The sequence below is a fragment of the Ciconia boyciana genome, chromosome 8, assembly GCF_034638445.1.
Source record: "Ciconia boyciana chromosome 8, ASM3463844v1, whole genome shotgun sequence".
NCBI lineage: Eukaryota > Metazoa > Chordata > Aves > Ciconiiformes > Ciconiidae > Ciconia > Ciconia boyciana.
Genome location: NC_132941.1, coordinates 40,977,838 through 40,999,624, shown reverse-complemented (window position 1 = coordinate 40,999,624; position 21,787 = coordinate 40,977,838). Strand labels below are relative to the sequence as shown.

General features: G+C 37.7%; 1 protein-coding gene across 13 annotated transcripts in view; it reads right to left on the bottom strand.

Annotated features, from left to right (window-relative positions):
• The window catches only part of KCNMA1 (potassium calcium-activated channel subfamily M alpha 1), a 526,598-nt gene that overhangs the window by 18,407 nt on the left and 486,404 nt on the right, over nucleotides 1–21,787 (bottom strand). For all 13 annotated transcript variants that reach the window (XM_072871308.1, XM_072871302.1, XM_072871307.1 and 10 more), the window contains 2 exons: nucleotides 5,102–5,215; nucleotides 1,791–1,921 (listed from right to left, as the gene is read on the bottom strand). In XM_072871308.1, coding sequence (XP_072727409.1) covers nucleotides 1,791–1,921; nucleotides 5,102–5,215 — 245 coding nt within the window. The remainder of the gene's footprint in view (nucleotides 1–1,790; nucleotides 1,922–5,101; nucleotides 5,216–21,787) is intronic.

Here is a 21,787-nt window from a genome sequence, read left to right as displayed (position 1 = left end):
AGTGCAAGTAGATTAATTTGTGTGAGAAACGCTCTTTTCCTTGGAGAAGCAGTGAAAGGAGAATACATCCTTCCCATGAGAATAGGGATAGTAAAGGGAAAACATCTCACACATCTTACACTTTCTGAAGGGTCAGGAAGAATTGTACTTTTCCAACTCTTTACTAGGCCTTTGAGGAATAAAAGAGAAAATAACGCTGCCACTGATCAGCAAAGTGGTGAAAGAAAAGACAGGATGGTGAACAATTCTAACTGACTGAATCCTTGGCTTGTCTTCTTGATTAGTATTTTTTCTAAGTTAGAATTTTCTACTCTTGTTATCACATTTACTTCTCTGGCTTCAGGCTGCACTGTCCCTGACATATAATATGACCACTTAGATGTGAAAATGTTTGAAAAAAAGACTGTTGAAGAAAGGAATTGCAGAAATGGAGGGCTATGTTGTCAAAAACTAAAAGTTAATAAAAGCTAGCAATAACTAAAAATATTGTGGGGATTATATGATGAGTTCCAAGCTCTCCATATAACAATTTGGAACCTTCATGTTAAATTATTCCCATTTATAATGTGAAAATGCTAAATATTTTATTCATAAAGATTTTAATTAGAGAAGGTACAGAGTTTAAGTGTCCTTGCTTAGGCTTTCTGAATTTGTCACGTGTGCAAAATATGGCCAATAACCTTCCAAAAAAGTATTTTCTGAATTTATTGCAAACTCCTAGGCTGCATTAGAATAAAATTTTATCAGTGTAGACTAATATTATTCATCTGTGGATGGAACATATGAGGAATATAGCAGGGAATAAAAATAGGAAATCCAGATACATAAATATGAAATACGAATAAAGTATCAAATAATAAAGACCACTGTGAATTTTTCTTAAAAGTAAAAAGCTTCATTCTGAATTTAGGTGAAGGTCAGACTTGTCTCCTTTAAGGAAATCTGTTTGCTCATTTCTAATATTACGTGGGGTTTACAACAGATGATTCCCAGCACCATGGAACTTTATTCCATGGGGATCCCAGAAAGCCTACGCTTAGATTTTAAAAAGGCTTTGTCCTTGCTACATCTAGCAGAGCTTAAGGTCCCTCTGAAAGAAGTGCAGCTCACACAGAGCAAGACTGGTCTGAAAACCTAGCCAATATGAAGCAAGGGAAGATGAAAAGGAGTATGACCACGGCATTCGCTTCAAAACTATACTATGGCTGCAAACCAAAAACCCTAATGTAGACATAACCAAAGGCCACCATCTGTAGCTTCTGGCATGCACTTATGCTTTCATTCACAAGACAACTCATGTGAAAATGAGATGATGACCTCTCTTCACACAAGTAGAGTTCACTTGATGTGTACAGTGGTTTTCATATAGTTCTATCAGTGTCCCCCAGCACTCATACTCAGAGCATTGTTCATGGCTACAGGAAATTAAAAGCTTAAAACATGGTTAATGCTGTCTGACATGAACAATGCGCATAGGGACTGACACACTGAATTTGGGTCTGGGTTTCAGGAGGGAGATAGATGCAACATTTTTTGGAAAATATTATCCTTAAAGCCAGATATGAGACTCTTTGCTTTTAGAATTGTGGACTCATGGTAGTCCCAGATACCTCGGTTGTTTTAAAGTCTCTGTGTCCAACTACAAAATAACCTAGTTTAGGCTCTGAAATTCTCTTGACATCTAAGAGAGAAGTGTCTTCTCCTGACTACCTGTGGAAAAGGGACTATGCTTTCATACTCTTTCACAATAAGTCTGATGGAAGAGAATGAAAAATGTTTTGTTTGCTTACTGCGCTCATGAGAGAGTCCAGCACACTGACAGCAAATGCGGTTCCACATGCAAAGGGCTGCGTGAGGTACAGTTCTGTGTCTGGATCATCATCATCATCTTGGTCCAAGAACTGAACATTTGAATCATTTACTGAAAATAATAATAATAATAAAATCATAAGGTGCTTCTGGGTCACCAGGATGTGACCTTACACATTACACAGTCAGAAAGAAAAAGAAACGGCATATGTCTGGAAACACAGACTTGTGTCTTTGACGTCACTGAAAATGAAATCAAGATGGATGTGAAAATGTGCATTTAAAAATCTGTTGATCGTTATCTCGCTCGTAAGAGGTGACTCTCTTGCTCTCGAGAGGTGACTATCCCTTTGCCGTAAAAGTAGCTTCGTGGCACCAGCTGCCTGCACTCAAAATGAGATACATGATACTCTTTTATATATTGAGACAATCTTGGTATTGGTCGGGTACAGTGGCTAAGGCTGTATGCATGTACAATTAAATGTTATTACAAGACACTAAGTCAGAAGCTCTTTGTAAAATAAAGGCTGTCCATAAAACTCTGATATAGCCCACAGGCATCTGTTAGATGTGCTGCTGTGATTCTTACTGGAGTAGTGTTAATGCACTTACAGCTCAAAAGTGGATAAACTGTCGCTTTAACATGTATCTATCTGAATGAATGAGCAATACTCCAGCTATCCTTTTGCAGCACTGCCTTTTGTTCAAATATTTGTCTCCATAACTTCACTTCCTTAGCCACAAATTCTATACTAGTCAGTGTGAAAAAGGATCTATATCAGGCTGTTTTAAAGAAAAAGCCCAAATAAAGTAATATTTGTCATTTAGATTTTCTCTGGCATTTTGTTGTCACAGTTAAGCTCTCTGCCTCCACCTCATTCCACTAAAAATAGTTGTTTCCTTGAGATCAGTGTATCAAGTGGATTACACTTCATTAAATACTTCATTTCCATATTAGTCCTCCACAGGCATGAAAGCAAAGCCTGCTTAGCTATGCCATCGAAATACCCTCTAACTTACTAAATGACAAATTAATTTCAGTTCTCATGCAAGGAAGGGAAATTAAAAACTTTTTCAGCATTTGAAACTGGACACATTGACTATGTCCCTATTCGCCACGTGAACACATCTCCTGAGCCAACCCAGGGAGCTTTGAAACCAACATGAGAGCTGCTGTTAACTTGATCAGGTTTCGGCTCTGCACTTCTCAGGTTAGAAAGTCTTCTGCCTGCTATTCTGATCTTCCTTCCTATATAGTTTCATTTTGCATCCACTCCTTTTCCAGTCTGTATAAACCACTGTGCTTGCCACGCTTAGCTGATAAAACATGAATAACTATAGATAAAGCCTCATAAAAGAGATGAGAATTGTTATCAGTTTTTTTAGAGCCCTGTTGACCCAGTACTTGGCCATGATCATACAGTAAGTCAGGACCTGAGCTGAAGTAGGATTTAAAATTCCTGCCTTCCCACTCCTTGATGTAACCATGAAGACGTAACACCTCAGCATTGTAAACGAAGTGTTCTGCCCTGGGAGTCAGAAGAATTTCATCCTAGCAAACATCAATATCTACAATAGTCTTTTCTTTGTACAATGGCTATCAATTTATTCTCCCGATTCTTGAGCAAAATAGTATTTGAAAGCCTGACGTATCATTTCAAAATGCACTTTTCGAAGAGCTTGTGCCTTAGTTTAATTCACTAGTTGAGAGTAGGCACTATTGACAGTAGCATTCTTTTCCCACTTACATCCAGCAGACTAATACCTGACTTTGACACCATGCGTGGTGTCAGCTTCCAAGGTACTGCAAATCTAACGTGAATTCTGCAAGTGTGGTTTTATCCTCAATATCTTTATCTTCCTGATGTAAGTTAGCACACTAGGCTTTCTGTGAAAGGTCTCTGGGCTAGGTGAGGTAGGCTTGAACATGTGGTGCTGCGCCATAGGAAATGCTCATCAAACACTGCTCACAAAAGCCGGCGAGAGCTTCAAAACCTGAGCTTCTGAGAAAAGGCCTACTCCCCAAAACAAACAAATAGCTTAAGGGCAAGTATGATGCTGGGGTTTCTTTTCTTATATCTTTTGCTTCTTCTTTGACTTCTGTGAGAAATGCTAAGGCATGTCCACCAAATTGACAACAGGCTGAAATAACAAAAAGAGAAAGAAAGAGAGAGGGGAAAATTGGTGGTGGTGGGGTAGGGCCTGGGAGGTGGGGACCCAGGCCAAAGAAAATGAATTGGTGAGAAGGTGCTATGAAAACAGCCGGCAGGTCAGACGAGTGTGATCAAAGGTTTACTGATGCTGCGTGAAAAAAAAATCATTAAGAAAGGCCAGAACAAGACAGTCGGTTTCAACCAGAACCACAAATAAAACACATTCAAAGCAGTGCCATGAGGGCAGCCCCTCTGATACAGCCAGATAAATAAAGAAAAAGCTGATGACAGTAAGAACAACAACAGCAGAAAATAAGACAGTGATGTGAAGGAAAAAGGCACTTCTTACCCAGTTCAGTTATCATTAGAATGTGGGTTCCACTGTTTTTTTCCTGACTGATTGAAACCAAAGGCAGAAGTTTGCCAGGCTTAGCTAATAAGTAAAGTATTTAGGGGGAAAAGAAAGTACAGAAAGAGAATAAAGTAAGGGAAAAAGACAGGTAAGGCTCTAAAAAATAAAACTGAAAAGGAAAATAAGAGGACAAAGGACCACAAATCAAGTTTGTATTTGCCATGAAAAAAACAGAACAGCTTCTGCACTTCACATCACACCACTTGACAACATAAATACCCACAGCTAGAGTGGAAATCAGAGCCTGGTTACCTACCATCATCGTATTCTCAGGAGTAAAATGTCTCATACTATTATACAGAGCTTGGTTACACATGATTAAACAGTTCTGGACCATGAAGAAATAAACAAATGGCCTCTTACTATTGATTAAATGCACAGGAAATGTCTGCTCATACTTACTGTGGCTTTTTTCTTTTCTAACCTTAGCCCAAAGACCCTTGCTTATTTGTTACACTATGTAAAAAGTATCTTGTCTGAGAGAGTGTTTATTTAAGAAAATGGAGAACACCCAAAGGAAAGAGAGAAATATATTTCAGTTATTCAAATAAAGTGAAGCAACTGTTACTAATCTTTCTTTAGAGAGAGTAATTCAAAACAGTTATCAGCAGAGAAAACATAGCACTGTCAGATACAGTATAGGTAATTTTCGTGAGGCTGCATAACAAGGGAAGTGAGCAAAAGATACGGGAATGTACATGAAAGGATAAATGTTAGCTTTTCTTACCTAGCTCTGTTATAATAGGGATGTTGGCTCCTGTTGTAATGGAGGGTTGACGTAACAGGCCATGGACTGGACTGTTGTCTGGAGATGACCTATCCATCCCAGGGGGTGTAAAGCCTAAAAGAGAAGAAAAAAAAAAAAGAAAAAAAGAGAAAGTTTACACAGGACAAACTATATAAAAAAAATCCCCACCAACAGGGAATTTCCTATCTCTAATTGGTTTTTTTTTCCAGAAAAGTACGGTAAAAAAATTGTCACTTTTTAAAAAATGGACTTTGTTTTCAACAATTATTTCTTAAAAGCATAATCCTTCACAAATATGCAGGTCATTTCTACTGTAAGATATTTGGTAGCTAATGGAGAAATTGAAATTTATTTTGCTATCCTAGGTAGCCTTTGCATCAAAACATGCAAAATGGAAAGAGTAATGGTTACTTAAATATAAATAAAAAAATAAAGACTTCATTGTGAGAGAGGTTTCATTTTGTCCTATTAGTATTTCAAATAATCGTGAAACAAACACCTTTCCTTAAACATCAATTAACATTTTAAAGAGTACTGTTTGTAAACAGTAGTACAACCATGAAGAACAAATTTCTTCCATTAGCAGGTTTTAGGTTTGATCAACATGCAGGATTTAAAATTTTCTAACAGTTTTCCAGGAGCAATACAACCAACACAAAGTGTTTGTTTTTTTTCTTTTCAGGTGTACCATTCATAATATGTATTTTTATGAGTATTACAATTATAGGAATACTGGGATGGAAGGGCCCATTCTAACAGAAAAAAAAAGATAGGATGGAAGGAAAAAGACACAGGTTTTCAAATGGTATGTAAGAGGAATGCTTGAAAAGAACCTAGAAAGAGTTTTATACCTTTGGGGATGTAAAGGAAACAAAGGTAGGAGAGGAAACATATTGGCATGCACTCAAAGAAAAAAAGATCTGGAGAGCAACAAGGTTCAGCTCCAAAAAAGATTGTGTTTTCAGCCTGATTCTCTACACAGTTTGAAATGGAGCTCTTGACACTGAGCATTTTTTAATATCTTTTTTTAAAAAAAAAATAAACAATACCCAGGCAAAGCCTTCTGGACTTTGATTGTAAGTACTGAAAAATAGGCAGTTATACAAAAGCCCATGCAACAGTTGGACTGGAAATTCACAGTTGAGACTAATGCATTCCATCTCCCTTGTCCATTAAAGCTGCAGAAAGCATGGGAATGTTAATTTAATGTCGTTATTGCAGAAGTGATGGTGAAGCCAGAGTTTGACTTTAGGGTTCCATGTAGACCAATGTCAAGGCAGCATTTTTAAGCAAATATTTGTCTGCTAGGAATAGGATTGAGCCAAGCTCACTTTAAAACACACATTTCTGAAAAAACATTCATTTTTTTGCCACATTATGCCCAAGTTCTTTGACTTTGCACCTGAGATCCAGGGACAGACTTTTGATCCTCTGTCATTACTGGTCTGAACTAGTTTTGAATTCTCCATATACTGATTCTAAATTAATCACAGCCAAACTAATTCCTGATGTAACTTCAGCATCTTCTTGCAGTGTGGAAACTGTTTCACTGCATTAAATTCATTGATACATTCATCTGCTACTGAATTCAGAAAAAGATGATATGATATTATCTACCTTACCTTTATTCGTGTTAGGGACTAATTTACAAACCAGGAAACCTCTAAACTAAACTGTAGTTGTTAACACATGGTACTGGTTTTATATTGTCTTTCTGAGACATTTATGGTTCTTTTCCAGTCATAATTACCATCACTCCTAAACTGTCCCTAAACAAGAAAAACTATAAGAACCACTAGATCCAGACTTCTTAATTTAATGGGATTTAAATTTTTATTTGATATTCAGTTCATTTCCCCCTATGTTTTGTCTGTATCACATATAGAATATATAGGTAATAAAACTAGAATCACTGAGGGGAGAGAAGGTACCAGTATGAATATTCTTCTGACTATCACATGAAAGTTAGATACAACATGAGGATTGTAAGGACAGGATAAGTGAAAAGGGGGTGAAAAGTCTGTGAAGAAATTCCTTAGGAGAAAAGAAGTGCATGCAGTATCTTCAACAGGCTTGCAATACAAAAACATCACCATAGGCAAATCTAAGAAGCAAAGCAATTCTATTTAATATTACCAGCGCATAGAAAATCTTTAGAAAGCAGATTTCTTAGAGACAATCGGAAATGTTGGCAATGTTAACAGTCGGTCATTTAATACTATTCGTTGTGCTGAAACTAATTCAGTAAGACTGGCATGGTGACAGTGAGTTGCATTCCCAACTGGTATCGGTTTGCAGATGTTTCCTTGTGTCTGGCACTGTGACTGATAGCCATATTGGCTCTTTGAATGCTTATTTCTGCATGGCAGAGCCTAGGATTTCTCAGACTCACAAAGTGAGCCTAATGGAGTTCCTTCAGGCACCACCTCATGAGTTAGAGGTAACCCTGACACTCTCACAACAGCAGGAAAATTAAGGGGGGACTCCAAAGGGAGGGAACGCTATCTGAGGACAGGTGGGTATTAGTGTGACACCTCCTTCTGCGGCAGGCTTCAGTGTTTAAGTTTTGCATTCTGTTATGCTACAGGAAAGGCAAGACATGGCTTTTGTCACACTACACTAAAAAAAGATCAAGTAGCAGTAGACTCCTTGAGCAGTTAAAGTAGCAGGCCCAGTTGGGTCCTCTGCAGAATTACAAGTCAAAATGGCAACAGCAAGACTTTTTACACTCGCTTAATCTGAGAGCAGAGAAAACTAATCTTGTTCCCATGCACCCTACGGGTTTTACTGCTGGGAGCATCCCTAGAGGCCCTGGTTCTCCCTTTTTCCTGAAGGCTCTTCTCTCCCCATCTCAGGATGCACTCCCTAAAACATCTTTCAGTGAATCAGGCTCTTCAGATGGTAAGAGCATATCGGTATTTCCCTACCAGCTAAAAGCAAATTGAAGAAAGTTGTCATAACTGCGTCTAAATGTATATGTCCTTCTGTCCTTCTTGCCCTCCCTCTACTGCAATGTGCACACAGACGGAGGCATGCACACTCTCCATCGAAGGCTATTTGTAGCCACCTCTCTAACCCTTCAAATATTTGTCTTCCTAGGATGGTGTTAGAAAATTGAAGTAGATGTGTCATTTCTGTTAGACACAGACTGTCAGGAGCTCTGTAATTGCACACTGCACACACATAGTGCATTCAGTCTGAAATGCAGGAAGCATGTTAAAGGGATTTTGTTTTCTCCTTGAATGAAAAATAGACTGATGCCTTAATATTTTTCATCCTATGGTCTTGGAAGATGTGAGAGATATCTGCTGTCTTAATTTAATTTCCTTGTCTGTGCTTAATTCAGACACTTCTAAAAATCCACTTTTTAAAAATATAAAAATCTTGGGATATTTTCAGGAAAGGAAAATTGGAGTACTTGGGGATTTTGTATGCCTATGTCTGGAGTCACAAGGCATCATACACCTTTAGGCCACATTCCTGCTCCCAGGTCACAACATAAATTCTATAGATAGGCTCTCTATTTTTTTCCACCAGAAGAGAGGAAAAAAAAAAAATTGCAGGAAAACTAACCTGCTTTATCAGAACTTTCATTTAAAGGCATGAAAAACTACAAGTGACAGCTGTGCAGATTCAGTGAATGTGACATTTCTGAATTTCTTCAACTTGACAAGTAAACACCTTAAATCGGTAATGCTATATGCATAATACATGACCTGTATTTTGACATCCATCATCAAATGCTGACTTGAGAAAATACAGGTTTGTACGTCAAGGAATAGCACCCATAAAGCAGGGAGAAATTCAGGTCACAGGGTATTAGGAAAACTCTATTTCATTACAGAAGCTGAAACAAGCTAAGGCATCAGATTTAAGATCCATTTTCGGCTGTGAAAAGATTCAATTCCTCTGCACAGAGCATTCATTTAGAAATGACATGCTTTCCTCACAGCCTCTTTTCATTTTCCTTTTCATATTCCATTTTCTCCTTCAGTCCCCAAACCTTGTTCCATTAACACTCATAAAAATCGTAAAGCAGGGCTGATAGTTGTGATCTTCTTATAACCACAGTGTCTCCTTGTTCAACAAACAACTGAGGGAGCTGTGGCTACAATTGCTTAACAGGATCAACCTCTAGAATAAAATTCACATGGCCTGTGCAAGCCTGAGCACAGTCCCTGCGTAAGGAAACACAGTGACAGCGGGGGCTTCTGGAGAAGGGAATTCTCTTTGCCAACAATTAGGAGGGAAGGTGCAACACAATCATACCAGTTCCTGCAGCCACTGCAGCCGATACCAAATTGCTGTACTGGGTGAGTGATTGCCTTTGCATCACTTGGGGGTTTTTGTGTTTTGTTTTGTTTTGTTTTTTCTGTTCACTCATTAAACTGTCTTTACCTCAACCTGTGAGTTTTTTTCTCACTTTTGCCCTTCTGCTTCTCTTCCCCATCCCACTGGGGGGAAGTGAGCAAAAGACTGGGTAGGGGCTTAGTTGCCAGCCAGGGTCAAGCCACCACCATTGGCTATAGTGATAACCACCACAACATCAAACTGAGGAAATGGCTTGGACTTCAACAGGAGGTAGCAAGCCCCTGTCCCTCCCTGAAACAAGATGCTGCCAAACAGTGGATTAAATATATTGTGCCTCTGAGAAGAACACAGGCTCTGGGTTCCTGACATGCTCAAAATCAGTGAGGACTGGCAGTTGGGAGTCACTGCTTCCCTCCCGCTTTGAGAGGCAGGGACTCCCATGCCCTAACTCAGCTACCTGCTCTGAAGGAGTTTGAGCCTCCTGCAGCTTTCTGCAGAAAGCAGCTGGTTCAACATCTTGATTCTGTGCAAAGAAATATTTCCCAGCTCCCTCTGGGATACTACTGCTCGCAAAAGTAGGTGAAACAACCAAATGATTGCATTAGAGGCAAGATCCTACCTCTTTAAGATGTTCTCATCTTTGTGGAAGGAGAACCTTGGGGAAACTTCCTCCCCACAAGGAGACAAGCTCTTTTTCCCAAGATTTACTGGGAACTTCCCAAGAGTTACTGAGCTGTCCTGCTCAGAGCTCAGCAGGGCCAGTTGGCTAGAGCCCTCCGTGTCTCTTACAAAATCCCACCTACAAAGTGATGAGCAGTACTGGGCTTCAGTAAGACCCGTGCCTCCTGAGCCAGGCTGATCCATGGTCCTCTCAGGAACTCAGGGGGACAGTCACTGTGGCTCAGCAGTAACATGCAGGTATTCTGGGAGCCACAGTGGCACTGTGACGTTCAAAATTAAGGAATGCTGGCATGGTTTAACAGTGACTTCTGCCCACAGAAAGCACCAGCAATAATTATAGTTTGCCCTGCTTAGGTGTTTGGAGCAACTGGCCTGATGACCAAGTCATCTGCTGATTGTGCTGGCCATAAACCACTGGTTTTTGTTCCTGTGCAGTTCACTTGACTGAGTAATGTCCCATGAAATGCAGGAAGGTTTACTCTACATAGCAGTAAATATATCCTTTCAGTTTGCTGAGGGGCCAGTGCAGGTTTACTATGGTTTTGATGTAGAAACAAATTTGGCTCTTGGATGTGCACTGCTTCTGTTCCACTGACTTCACTGAGACCCAGATGGGCATATTCTCAAACTGGATTTTTACGTTACATTTATAAAATATCTTCTGTTCCAAAGGATCATAATGGACCATTTATGATCCTCTTCCCCTTTCCCCCTGCCCCTTTCCTCTTTGTCTCCCTTCCCTTTCAAACATGTATGTTTTACTAAACTGGAACTCTATACAGGCAGAATGCAGTTTCCCAAACTGAAAAGCCACCTGGCACACCTAAAGGTTGTGGCCTTGTTATTAAAGTGCCATGTAAATTGATAGTGCCCTTTAGGTAATGCTATTCTAGGGAAAGGTGCCATGGGATTCCCTGGGTAATGTATGCACTAAAGTCCTCAAAAATATAGTTTTAAAAGCATACATACTATTAACTAGCTCTGGCTCATCTAAGAAGCATGAAATAGCAATCATATTTTGAGCATATACGAATAACACACAGGTGGTGAACTGACAAACACGCCCCCGACAAATTATCATGCAGGAATATGGGATAAGGATTTTCATTAAGCAGAGCCAGACAAAAAGAAATAATTCCCTCACAAAAGTACCTCACCTTTGCTACTGTTTGCTGACAATGTCCATTAATATTCCAGTGAATTCAATTGAATGATAGACTATACCTGTTATTCTCCAAAGTACAGCCACTTGGGTATACCTGGAAAGTTCAGCAGCAGTCATGCAGCTAAAGAGCTGCTGAGATTCATGGGAATCTGTTACAGCCATTCAATTTAGAAACAATTCTAGCTTCAATGTCCCATGTGGTCTGAGACAGAGAGTTGTAGTGTGGCCTCAGAACCTGGAAATCCTAAATTCTGGTTTCAGTTCTGACTTTTACTGTAATTTGTGCCTGAAGATCTAATAATCGCTTGGAGATTATCTCTAAAGCTCTGGAAAAAGAGAGGAATGTGGGAGAGCAGATGTGACTGCATAAGCTCCCAGCTCTCTCAGAGGCTGCAGCATCTTCAGAGATGCTCTGGGACCAAACACAGGCCATGCTAAATCTACAGAGAGTGGCGGGTGAAGGATAGCTTTCTCAATTGTAACAACCCGCCACTGCTTTGGGACTGGAACAACCCCTGGAGCACTGAATGCTGAGAGACACTGTTACAGAGAACAAGCTGCCATCTTCCTCCCAAGAACGTGCTCTTCTCTAACGTCTGTTCGTTCCCATTACAGAGACCTATAGTGAAAATGTCCAAATCAAAGCTCTAATGAAAGCACAGTGGGATCGATGCTAGTTTCTGCTCCCCAAAGTGTGAGAACCATTCCTGGGTGGGTTAGTGGTCCCATGTGCTGAAACTGTAAAGGATTAATAGGTCTACTGGTTTGTGCGCTGCTCTAGTGAGGCAGGATTAAGCTGTAAAAACAAAGATCAAGAGAAGGATTGGAGTTTCATCACCCTGAGGTCTAGCATTGAATGATACCACATTGTTTCCATTTTCAATTGTGAACAGATAATATGTTAGAAATAGCACTACATTTTAAGCATAATGCAGAATCATGTATAACTTAGAGGGCTTTATTCACAGGTACGTATATGAGTCTTTTCCCAGTTTAAGTGTCATTTTGAGTTTCACTATCAAACACACACAAAAAATCAAGACAAAGTCCATCTGAAACTGCCTGGGTTGTGGGGTTTTTTGTTTGTTTGGTTGGGTTTTTTTTTTCCACAAAATCTCATGTGGTAATTACCCAAACCATAGCTCTGCTGAGGTTCACAATCCAGAAGCTTACATAACCCAAAGCTACCAAAACAAATGGACTTTCTTTACTAATGCTTTGCAGAGCATAGCCTTGATGTTGTCTCCTTGCTGTTTTGCTCACCTCAAGTGAGATAATATATGGCTACTAGCCATAGCACTTCTCTCATGTCTGCTAGAATGGAAACTTTATTTCCTTATACAGTAAATATTCCTAGCCAGTGTTAGTCTGACAAGAACTTCTTACTCTCAGTGGAATCAAGCACAATTTTAATGAATTTATTTTTATATTTGGTAAAGGGAACACAAAACTAAATTTCCTTTTTTTGAGTCTTCATCCTTATTTTTTCAGTGCTATAGCAATTTTGTAAAGCTCTAAGCAAGTTTTTGCCTAGGTTACTGACTTCTTTGGCCTGACATATCCTATTTGGATTGGGGGTTTTTTCAGCCAATAAAGTCAAGGTTGAACTAGAACTCTTGTTATGCAATGCAGCCATCTTGTTTTATACACATCTGTCTAACATAAAATGTACTCCAGGAGTACATCAGTGACTTCTTATTCTGTCTCTAGTGCATGAGCAAACAATTCCAAAATTGTAAAACTTAGGAAAATAATTTCTTATTTTAAAGCACTGTATGGCACAGAGAAGAGTAAATCACAGAAACCTATGAGGGCTATGAAGACAGGCATAATGGTTACAGCCAAGCAAACCAGGATAATTGTTTGGGGCTTTTAGGCTATCAAGAAGGCAAATTAAGTATTAAACTGGGACACTCTGCAGGTTCTCCATTGTGCAACAAGAAGAAGGGACAGGGCATCAGGAGTTTATTGCCTGATAGTTAGCACCACCTTGTAGCTGTCTTTAAACATCTATTTTCTAAGCCATCTCCAGAAACAGAGGAATGATTGGGTAATTCTCTAATTGAAAACACCTAGGACAACACACAGTAAAATACAAAGGACTTCCAGAATGCAGAGGACAATGGTTTCCAAACTACTTCACACTTACCCTATTGCTTGGGATGTGTTCACATTAATTTTACGCTATGTGTTTACAGACCGGTCAGAGAATATTTTAACTCCTTCCAATATACCATGTGCTTTGGATTTGTTAAATTCTTGTTTTGTTTTGTAATTGTAATGTCATCTTTGGTTTTCCATCTACTTTTCCCCCCTTTCTCTGTTGTCATGAACCTGCTTTTCCAAAGCCTACTCCTGTTGTGAAATAATTTAGTTCTCTCACATTGTTCTTCTAGTGGAAATTCACCTCTTGGTGGCAAGTGATTATTCATTCTTTCTGGTGGATTGCACCTCTAGGTACAGCACCTACTCCTAATACTACTGTCCAGGTGCTAGACAGTAGTTTGGCTACTTCTCACAGACTTTTTTTTCTTTGCTTTTTCTTATTTTGTTCAGAAAGAACCACTAGAACTATACAAATATTTTGAAAGAGAGAGAAGAAATAGTAACGTGTTCATTCAGCAATTATTATGGAATACACTGTAATTCATAATAACATCAGAAATTATAATTCCTGTGGTTTTTAGCCACTTTCATTACAAACTTAATTTTTTAATTGTCCCTACTTTCCAGTTACCATTTAATAGTTTTCTACACTAGGTACTTCTAGGGCACAAAGTTGGTAGCATCTAAGTGTAGCACAGGTTTGCAGCTAAAAGAATTTAGTATAAAATAATGCCAAATTCTTTTCAGTTTAATCATTAGTCAGCCTTGCATATTTAGACCTCAGGCAAAAATACATAACTATGCTGAATAAAACTTATCAAATAGATTAAGCTATATTACCTAGTTCAGAGAGACAGGTATTCAATAACTACAAATAAAATGGAAAGCTCACCGTTAAAAATGATATATTGGCATGTTAGGCGAGACTCTACATTATGTCATTATATCCTAAATTATATCAAATAAAGTAAATTTTTCCTTAGTGAAAAAGGAAGAGCAAAGCCAGATGTTATAGCAAGCAATCAATAAAAATATTTTGCTAAATAAAAGTAACAATGTTGTCCAATGCATGATTGGCAACTACTGAAACATAAACAAATTTCCCATTGCTGCTTATAGGAAAATTATGCAGATTAGAATTTGATTAGGTTTATATCATGAGACTCAATTTGGACTTTTAATCTATTAAGCTCCAATAAATGAGGCATCTGAATAGCTCCCCTGAGCAGCAACAGTAATAACCACAGCAGTCATTTTTTGCAGTATGTATTCCGACAATTTCTTTAGCAGATGATTCCATGTCTTTAAGTACAATTACTTTGTAACTTCTACAAAAATTTCAGGTGTATGCAGTGAGGAAATGGATCCATACAAAACGCTTAAACAGACATTTTGTGATAATCAACATCTGTCACTCTGTTCTAGCAATATTGTTTTTCCATCAAGTTGGACTTACTTACGGTCGACTTCATGGTCTGTGTGGGCTAAATAGTGCCAGCAGACTTGTAAATTACTCAAGCTGGAACTGAGCTGGAAACCTAAGGTAAAATGTCATTAAGTTCTCTATAAGCTAGGTCAAAACCAAAATCCCACATTCAAGGCTGTCTTGGGGATCAAAGATTTAACTGTGAAGCCTAAAGCCTCATTTTATCAAAGAATCTGAACTGGATTCCCAGAGGTGAGCTCTGAGACAGGTTGGATTCAGATCAAGACCACCTCTAATTGGCAGGTATGCTTCATAGGCCTCCTGCACATTTCCTGCAGTCTAATCTATTTGCAACTATCCAAAAGTTTTTCTCCCATCTTACTCCATATTGTAAAAAAGCAACTCTTGGCAAAGCCTGCCGACTAGAGAGCTTATTGTGCCCATGTCCAATCCTGCCAGATTTCACCAAATCCTGCCACAACTTTTTAGTGGACAGGTTGTCATAAAAGCACATAGTCAAGTGACAGTATGCAGGTGATTCCCAAAGATGAAATCTGTAGTTTAAAAACTTCAGGGCTCAGAGTAAAGGAAGGTGGATTTTGTGTTCATGTGTGAATATATTTTTTAAAGAGAGGCTTAACAGAGAATTTCCTTCTGGCATTCATGCTTTCAGCATAACACTACAAAGATTCTCCAGAAGCCAAGATTTTTTACCAGAACTGCAAATTGAACACCATAAACAGGAGAAAAAAGTCAGTGTCATGCTCTTTGTCATTCATATACTGCCTTCTGTAACACACACAACTTCCGAGTAGCATGTCTGTTAAAGACATCTTAGTATATATCAGGTATGAAAATGAATATCAAGTTGTTTTGAACTATGCTAGCCTGCATAACACTAACTCAACCAACTTTTCCATAGAAAGCTCAATAAATCACTCGCACTCAGGTGCAGCTACCACTGTAGGGAATGATAGTCACCTAAGGAGTATTTGTGTATTTCTTTAAACAAAACCCTCCTGATCCAAACAGGTAGTTTATTACATCCCTGCTGCAGTTTAAGCTGAACCTTGCAAATAACATGTGGTGCCCAATTTGAAATGGGAGTAAGGAAACACCATCTGAGGGTTTGTAGTGTATTTTCAAAACATGCACATCATCCCATCAGCACAATTATTTGCACTTCAGAATTATCAGTATTACTGGCCAGTATGAAAACCAACCCTACAATGCACGATAAAGTAATAGGAAGACAGGTACCTCCAGAAAGTACTTCCATTAAAAGAAATGTCAACCCTCTGATGCTGAAGTTCACAGGAATAGCTAACCCATCAAACCAGCCTTATACTCTGTTCAGCCCGTAATACCCCTGTTTTATACGTCACATACACATTATGCCACATTCTATTCCAGTTTCAATATAGGTCTACCAAATACTAAAATTGGCTAATTTATTGCAATTACTCTTGACTGACTGGAAATATACAGACAATGAAGATTTCACTTTCTTTCTACTCCTCTTTTTTCACATTAAAAAAAAAAATCTAAATAGAAATTGCAGTTACGGAATCAGAAGTAGCTCTCTAATTGCATATTCTTGAATAATGTACCAGTAGCAATATATTAGCTACTAATAATACCTAAGGTTGTGTAGACACAACTGCCTGAAGAACAGCAGTGATACTACTGGTAGTACCCAGTCTGTAAAGTTTGGGAACCTCTGCTTCCATCAGTACAGGATCCAGAATCAAGAAGCCAGAAAGCAACTTAAGCCTCTGATGGCCATTCTGAATATTCAAAGCATACAACCGTCAGTATAGACAAAAAGATAACTTGCTCAAATGTATCAAGAAAAAAGGAAAAGTATACACAAAACCAGTGAGGTACTGCCTGCTCTTAAGAAAAAATGAACTTTCCATTGCTAAGTTTGCACTATTTTGGCTCACAGTTTTTCCCCTCTTCAGTCAATATTAATCTTAGAAAGAAAAGTAACTCATTATCATGATAGAATGACTCATATTATTTTATTAGAGTTTTTGCTAAAATCTTTAAGGCTTTGGCCTGCCTTGCATAGTTGAAATGCCTTTTTATATTTAAAGAAGTACCAGCAGAAGTGTCTCTACACCAGGTCCATATTTATTTTATTTATATGGGATCCAAAACTCATTACACTAGCAACGAAGCTGGTGAAGACAATGATAACAGTAAAATATAATGTGGTATTCTTTAAGTAGTGAAAATTAAGTGGCAACCATAAAACATATGCCCTGGTATCCAGTGCACAGTACAGTCATACTGAAAACTTCCATCAAGCAGGGTTTTTTTAGTTTTCAGCATTATATTGACTATTTACTGTCATTCATGCATCTAAATACTACTGTTGGATTTAAAAATGGCATAACCTCTATAAACACTTAAACAACACATTAACTTTTCCTATCCATTATTATTTACTGGAGTGTTAAATGGGTTGATAAAAAATAATGTGTTTAATTCCTTGTTTGAATTCCATTAGTACCAGTATCAGTGGAAATTGCTGTCCTTTCAACTAGGGGTTTTGAATATTTCTGAGAGTCTTTAGTCTATTTCTTGTTATTTGATAGGATTCTAAGAATAAATATTCAAGCTGCAATGTGGATTTTTGTAGGTAGTGAGGTAGTTTAAGAATTTTGAATCTGTGGTCTTGGGCAGGGCCAATCTGAAATATAAATCTGCTGATAAATTTTAAGGCCTATTTACATTTGACACCCAAAGCACATTACCATAAAATTTTAAAAAATCAAGATATATTCCAAATTTTAAGAAGCACCCTCTTTGTCTATCTAATTCACACTACAGCTGTCTCACTCAAAATGAAAGATATGTCCAGATAGACAGAGTTTACTTTGCCACTCAAGAACTGAATTGAAGATTTAATCGAAGAGTTAATAATAATCAAATTCTCAAATGTTGAGAAACGTGGGAGACACAAAGGTAAAGTTGCACTTCTCGAGCAAGTAAGCAGAATGACTTTCCTTTCTTGCAAGGAGAGCATTTGAAATGTGCATCCCGAGATACTTTGCATAAGCACTTCCCCACCTTTTTCTCCTGACAGACTTCCCATTGCTTATCAAAGGGTAGCTCCTGCTTTGACTCATATGAAGGAAGTCCTATGAAGAAACGAGTCAAGAGAGTCAAGAGTGCCTCAGGAAGGCACTGCTGTCCCCTGCCTCCCTTCACTGATCAGCAAGGGAGAGCAGATTGATCTTCAATCCCCAGTCCATCCTCTCATGAACACCTGGAAGGAAACACTCTAGGTCCTTTCCACATTACTAGCTATCAACTTGGTCTCTACTGTTTGACAAGAGAAAAGATGGGGACATTTCTTCCCTTTCATGAATTTTAGGTCTCACACTAGGCTCATCAACACCTAATAATGAAATTTTAAACCAAAAAGCCTGCAATTTTCATTGGTTTTTAGTAAAATTACTGTAGGTGCTAAACAGTAAAAATAAACAATAGGAGTTGAGAATGGAAACATTACTTTACATGCCACATGTCCGGCTAAGAAAATGTTGTAAATAAGACTTCACATCTCTGTTTAAAAACTCCATGAATGTCATACTTCAAGGAATCCTTTTCCATGATCTTGTGGCAAAATGCCTTTTTTATGAACGCTATAGAAGATTTGGTAGCAAGGGGCAGGCAAGGAAATCAACTAGTATATAACAGAGTGTCTGAGATGTATCTGTTTGCTTAGGCACATTTATTAAACTGGAAATAGCAAGGTTGCTAAATTGGAGTTATATGGAAAAATCTTTTTTATATTTGTCCTCTAAGAAAGAGTTCATCAAAACGTATTTTAAGCAGCTTGTCAAACACTGATTTCAAGCCAGGGTAGATTAGATGGTCAATTCAATAGGGATTTTTCTGATAAGGCTGAACTTATTTCTGAAAACTTTGAAGTTACTCTTCTAGGAAGACATCTTCTTCATACATGAAAAGTTAGAATAAGGACAATTCACAAATTATTGAGGATTTACAACAGATATAGTTTCTAAAATACACAGCTTACTATGCCTTTTCTGAATTTAATTTTGGTTACAGCATAAACTGGTTTTGAACAAGCTCACACTTGTGACTAATGGAACATTTGCTCTTAAGAATATCTCCTATAACTGTAGTGTTATTAATCCAATCCATCTGTCTTCAAACAAACAAGAAACAATTCCACCAACGTTTTCTCAGCCCCCACGTGGCACTGTCTGATTTCAGTGAAATCTCTCTTCTTTGTTTTCAGAGGAGTTATTTAAAAAATGTCTGGTTATCTTTGCCCTCATTCTAAGTCACAGAGAAGCAGATTGACATGAACTTAGCAGAAATAGGAAATCCTATGAGGACATCCAATCACATTATAATCCCACCTATGCATTTAAGCAAAAACTCTGTAAAGTCAAACTTATAGAAAATACACATGCTGTTACATGGTAGAGATACTTTGCCTCTCACTACTAACCAGTAATCATGCTCTTGTATTAGTATTAAGAGTATTTGACATTTAAAGTTGAAAACAAAATTTAAACCAGCAACCAAGTCTCAAATCAATATGAAAGGTCCAATCTCAATTATACTTTAATAGGATCTACTTTAAAGCTCTAAGGATGTTTGCAAAAGAACAGGTATTCCTATGACATTACAGAAATTTTATATAATCTTAATCTTGCATCCAAATAAGTCAGTACGAAAATTCCCAATAACCATAATCTTATTGGGGTTTGTTGAACAAAAATAAATCACAATAACTAGTCAAGAACAAAGTTGATCCTTCTTCCTTCAGTAAAAATTCCTACCATACCATTTACAAATTCATTGATTTACTTTTTTAGATTTGGTTTGTCCAGATGTTAAAAAAAAAAGCTGCAAAAATACATTATTAGGAGCACAGCAGTATTGATTCTCAAATGAAGGCAGTGCCCCAGTTCAGCCTGCATATCCAACTCTGCAGATGCTGAAAGGCTTGGAAGGTTCTTGAAAACCAGAAGCTACCAAGTTTTTAGAGACTGCCTATTATGGAAAATCTGGGCTGCCTCAAATTTAACCATGTCAAACTTAAAAATCAACAGGTCCATCTTGATAAAAGAATGCCAACTATTTTGTAAGTTTCACCCTAAAACTGTCCACGTTCTGCAACTCACTAGCAGGTGTTAGATTCTGCTCTTCTACAATGGGTACCACAGACTAGGATTTAACCGGAAAGAACAAAGGACTCAAATCTAGCTTTCTCCTGTAACATTATTAGACTGGTGGAATCTCCTGGATATTGATGCTTTGTATCTCTTCCACACTAAAGCAAAAACAGTGACATTGATCTCTGAATTCATGTATGTCCTTTGAAAAAACCACCACCTTTATGCATATAAATAACCATTTATTAAACAAACAATACGTACTGAAGCAAAGAAAGATACCAGAATTACGCTCATGAGGCTGCCTGCTATGGTATATAACTTTCAAACTATCTTGTAATCCTGTAATATATTATCTATATGTTCCATTTTCTTGAAGTTATCTTCATAATCAAGATGCTATCACAAGTATCGTGGGCATTGGAACTATTTTTAATTTTCATTTAAAGAGCAATTAAAGAAAGACAATGGATACACAAGATAATAAAGTAAGTGATTAGCAGCATGCAAATGACATAGGCTTAATGATAATACCCTGTTCTATTCTCCAAAGAGCCTGTTGAGAGAAACCCTTCCTACATGTGGTTGTGCAGCTAATGTGCCTCAGCCTACAATTACAACATTGCTGACACCATTAACCACTGAAACAACATCACTTCATGAAATCCTTGTTGTCTCATTAAAATGCAAAGGGTCAGGTAGTTTACCAGCATTGTGTGTCTACTTTTGTTGTTGGTAATTAGCAAGCATTACCCAGCATGGACTCCTACTGGGAAACAGTGAAACTGTGAAATATTAAAAAGATTTTTTTTTAATTTGATGGAAATTTGAAAGATTCACAATTATAACTTCAACACACCTTTGTATTCAAGGGGCCATGAAATACAGACCTTTTATACATTTAACGCCACAAGATTTTATGGTTGCTTATTTTAGAAACTAAACTTCAAATTTCAAAAAAATTACTCTTGTATAATTGGATCTAGATATGCATCTCCTTCTGCAATTAAGAACTTTTAAAAAATACAGAGACAGAGAAGCAAAACACCTTACAGTTTCTTAAAGACTTAAAAGACAAATAGTTCCTTCAAAAAGACTTTTTTTAAAGTTAAAATACAGAGATTGGTGTAGTACATTCTAATACCCATGTTCCCTGTCTTCTTGCTAATTGAAGTCCCATAGCATCATTTAAAACAACCTTGATAATACTCACTATTGGCTCACATCTTGTCAGGGAGCAGAATGGTCTCTTATTCTTTAAATGGAAGTTTTGGAACATAAAACACATTCCAATAAAAGTGAACAGAAAATTATGAATTCATTAAACTACTTTGGTATCTTGTGCTATATATAATATTTATATTCCAACTACTGTAAAATATGCTTTAATATCTTTAGGCAACTATAAGGACTTAAATATTTATAAAATGGCTAAAGATAAAGTATAGCTCTCTTATTCCTACATACAGATGATGTAAGGCATGCAATCAAAGACAATAACACTTTCAACCCATTTGTCATCTTAAAGGAGCCTTTCAACTTCAGATCCCTTGTGTGCAATCTACATAAGAGTTGTTGCCTACATAGGCAACTCCAGAGGAGTTTGCTCCTTAAAAACTACCAAGAGTGCTATACTTCACATAAAACAGGGTTTTCTGAAAATGGAGACAAAACTATAAATTTGCAGGCAAAACAGCTCCAAGTGGGGCTTCAAAATACTGCTGTATTTATCTCTGGGACATCTGGGAACAGGAAGCATTTTGATTTAATATTTCATAACATAGAGGCAATTGCTTCCTTGCCTGGTGTAT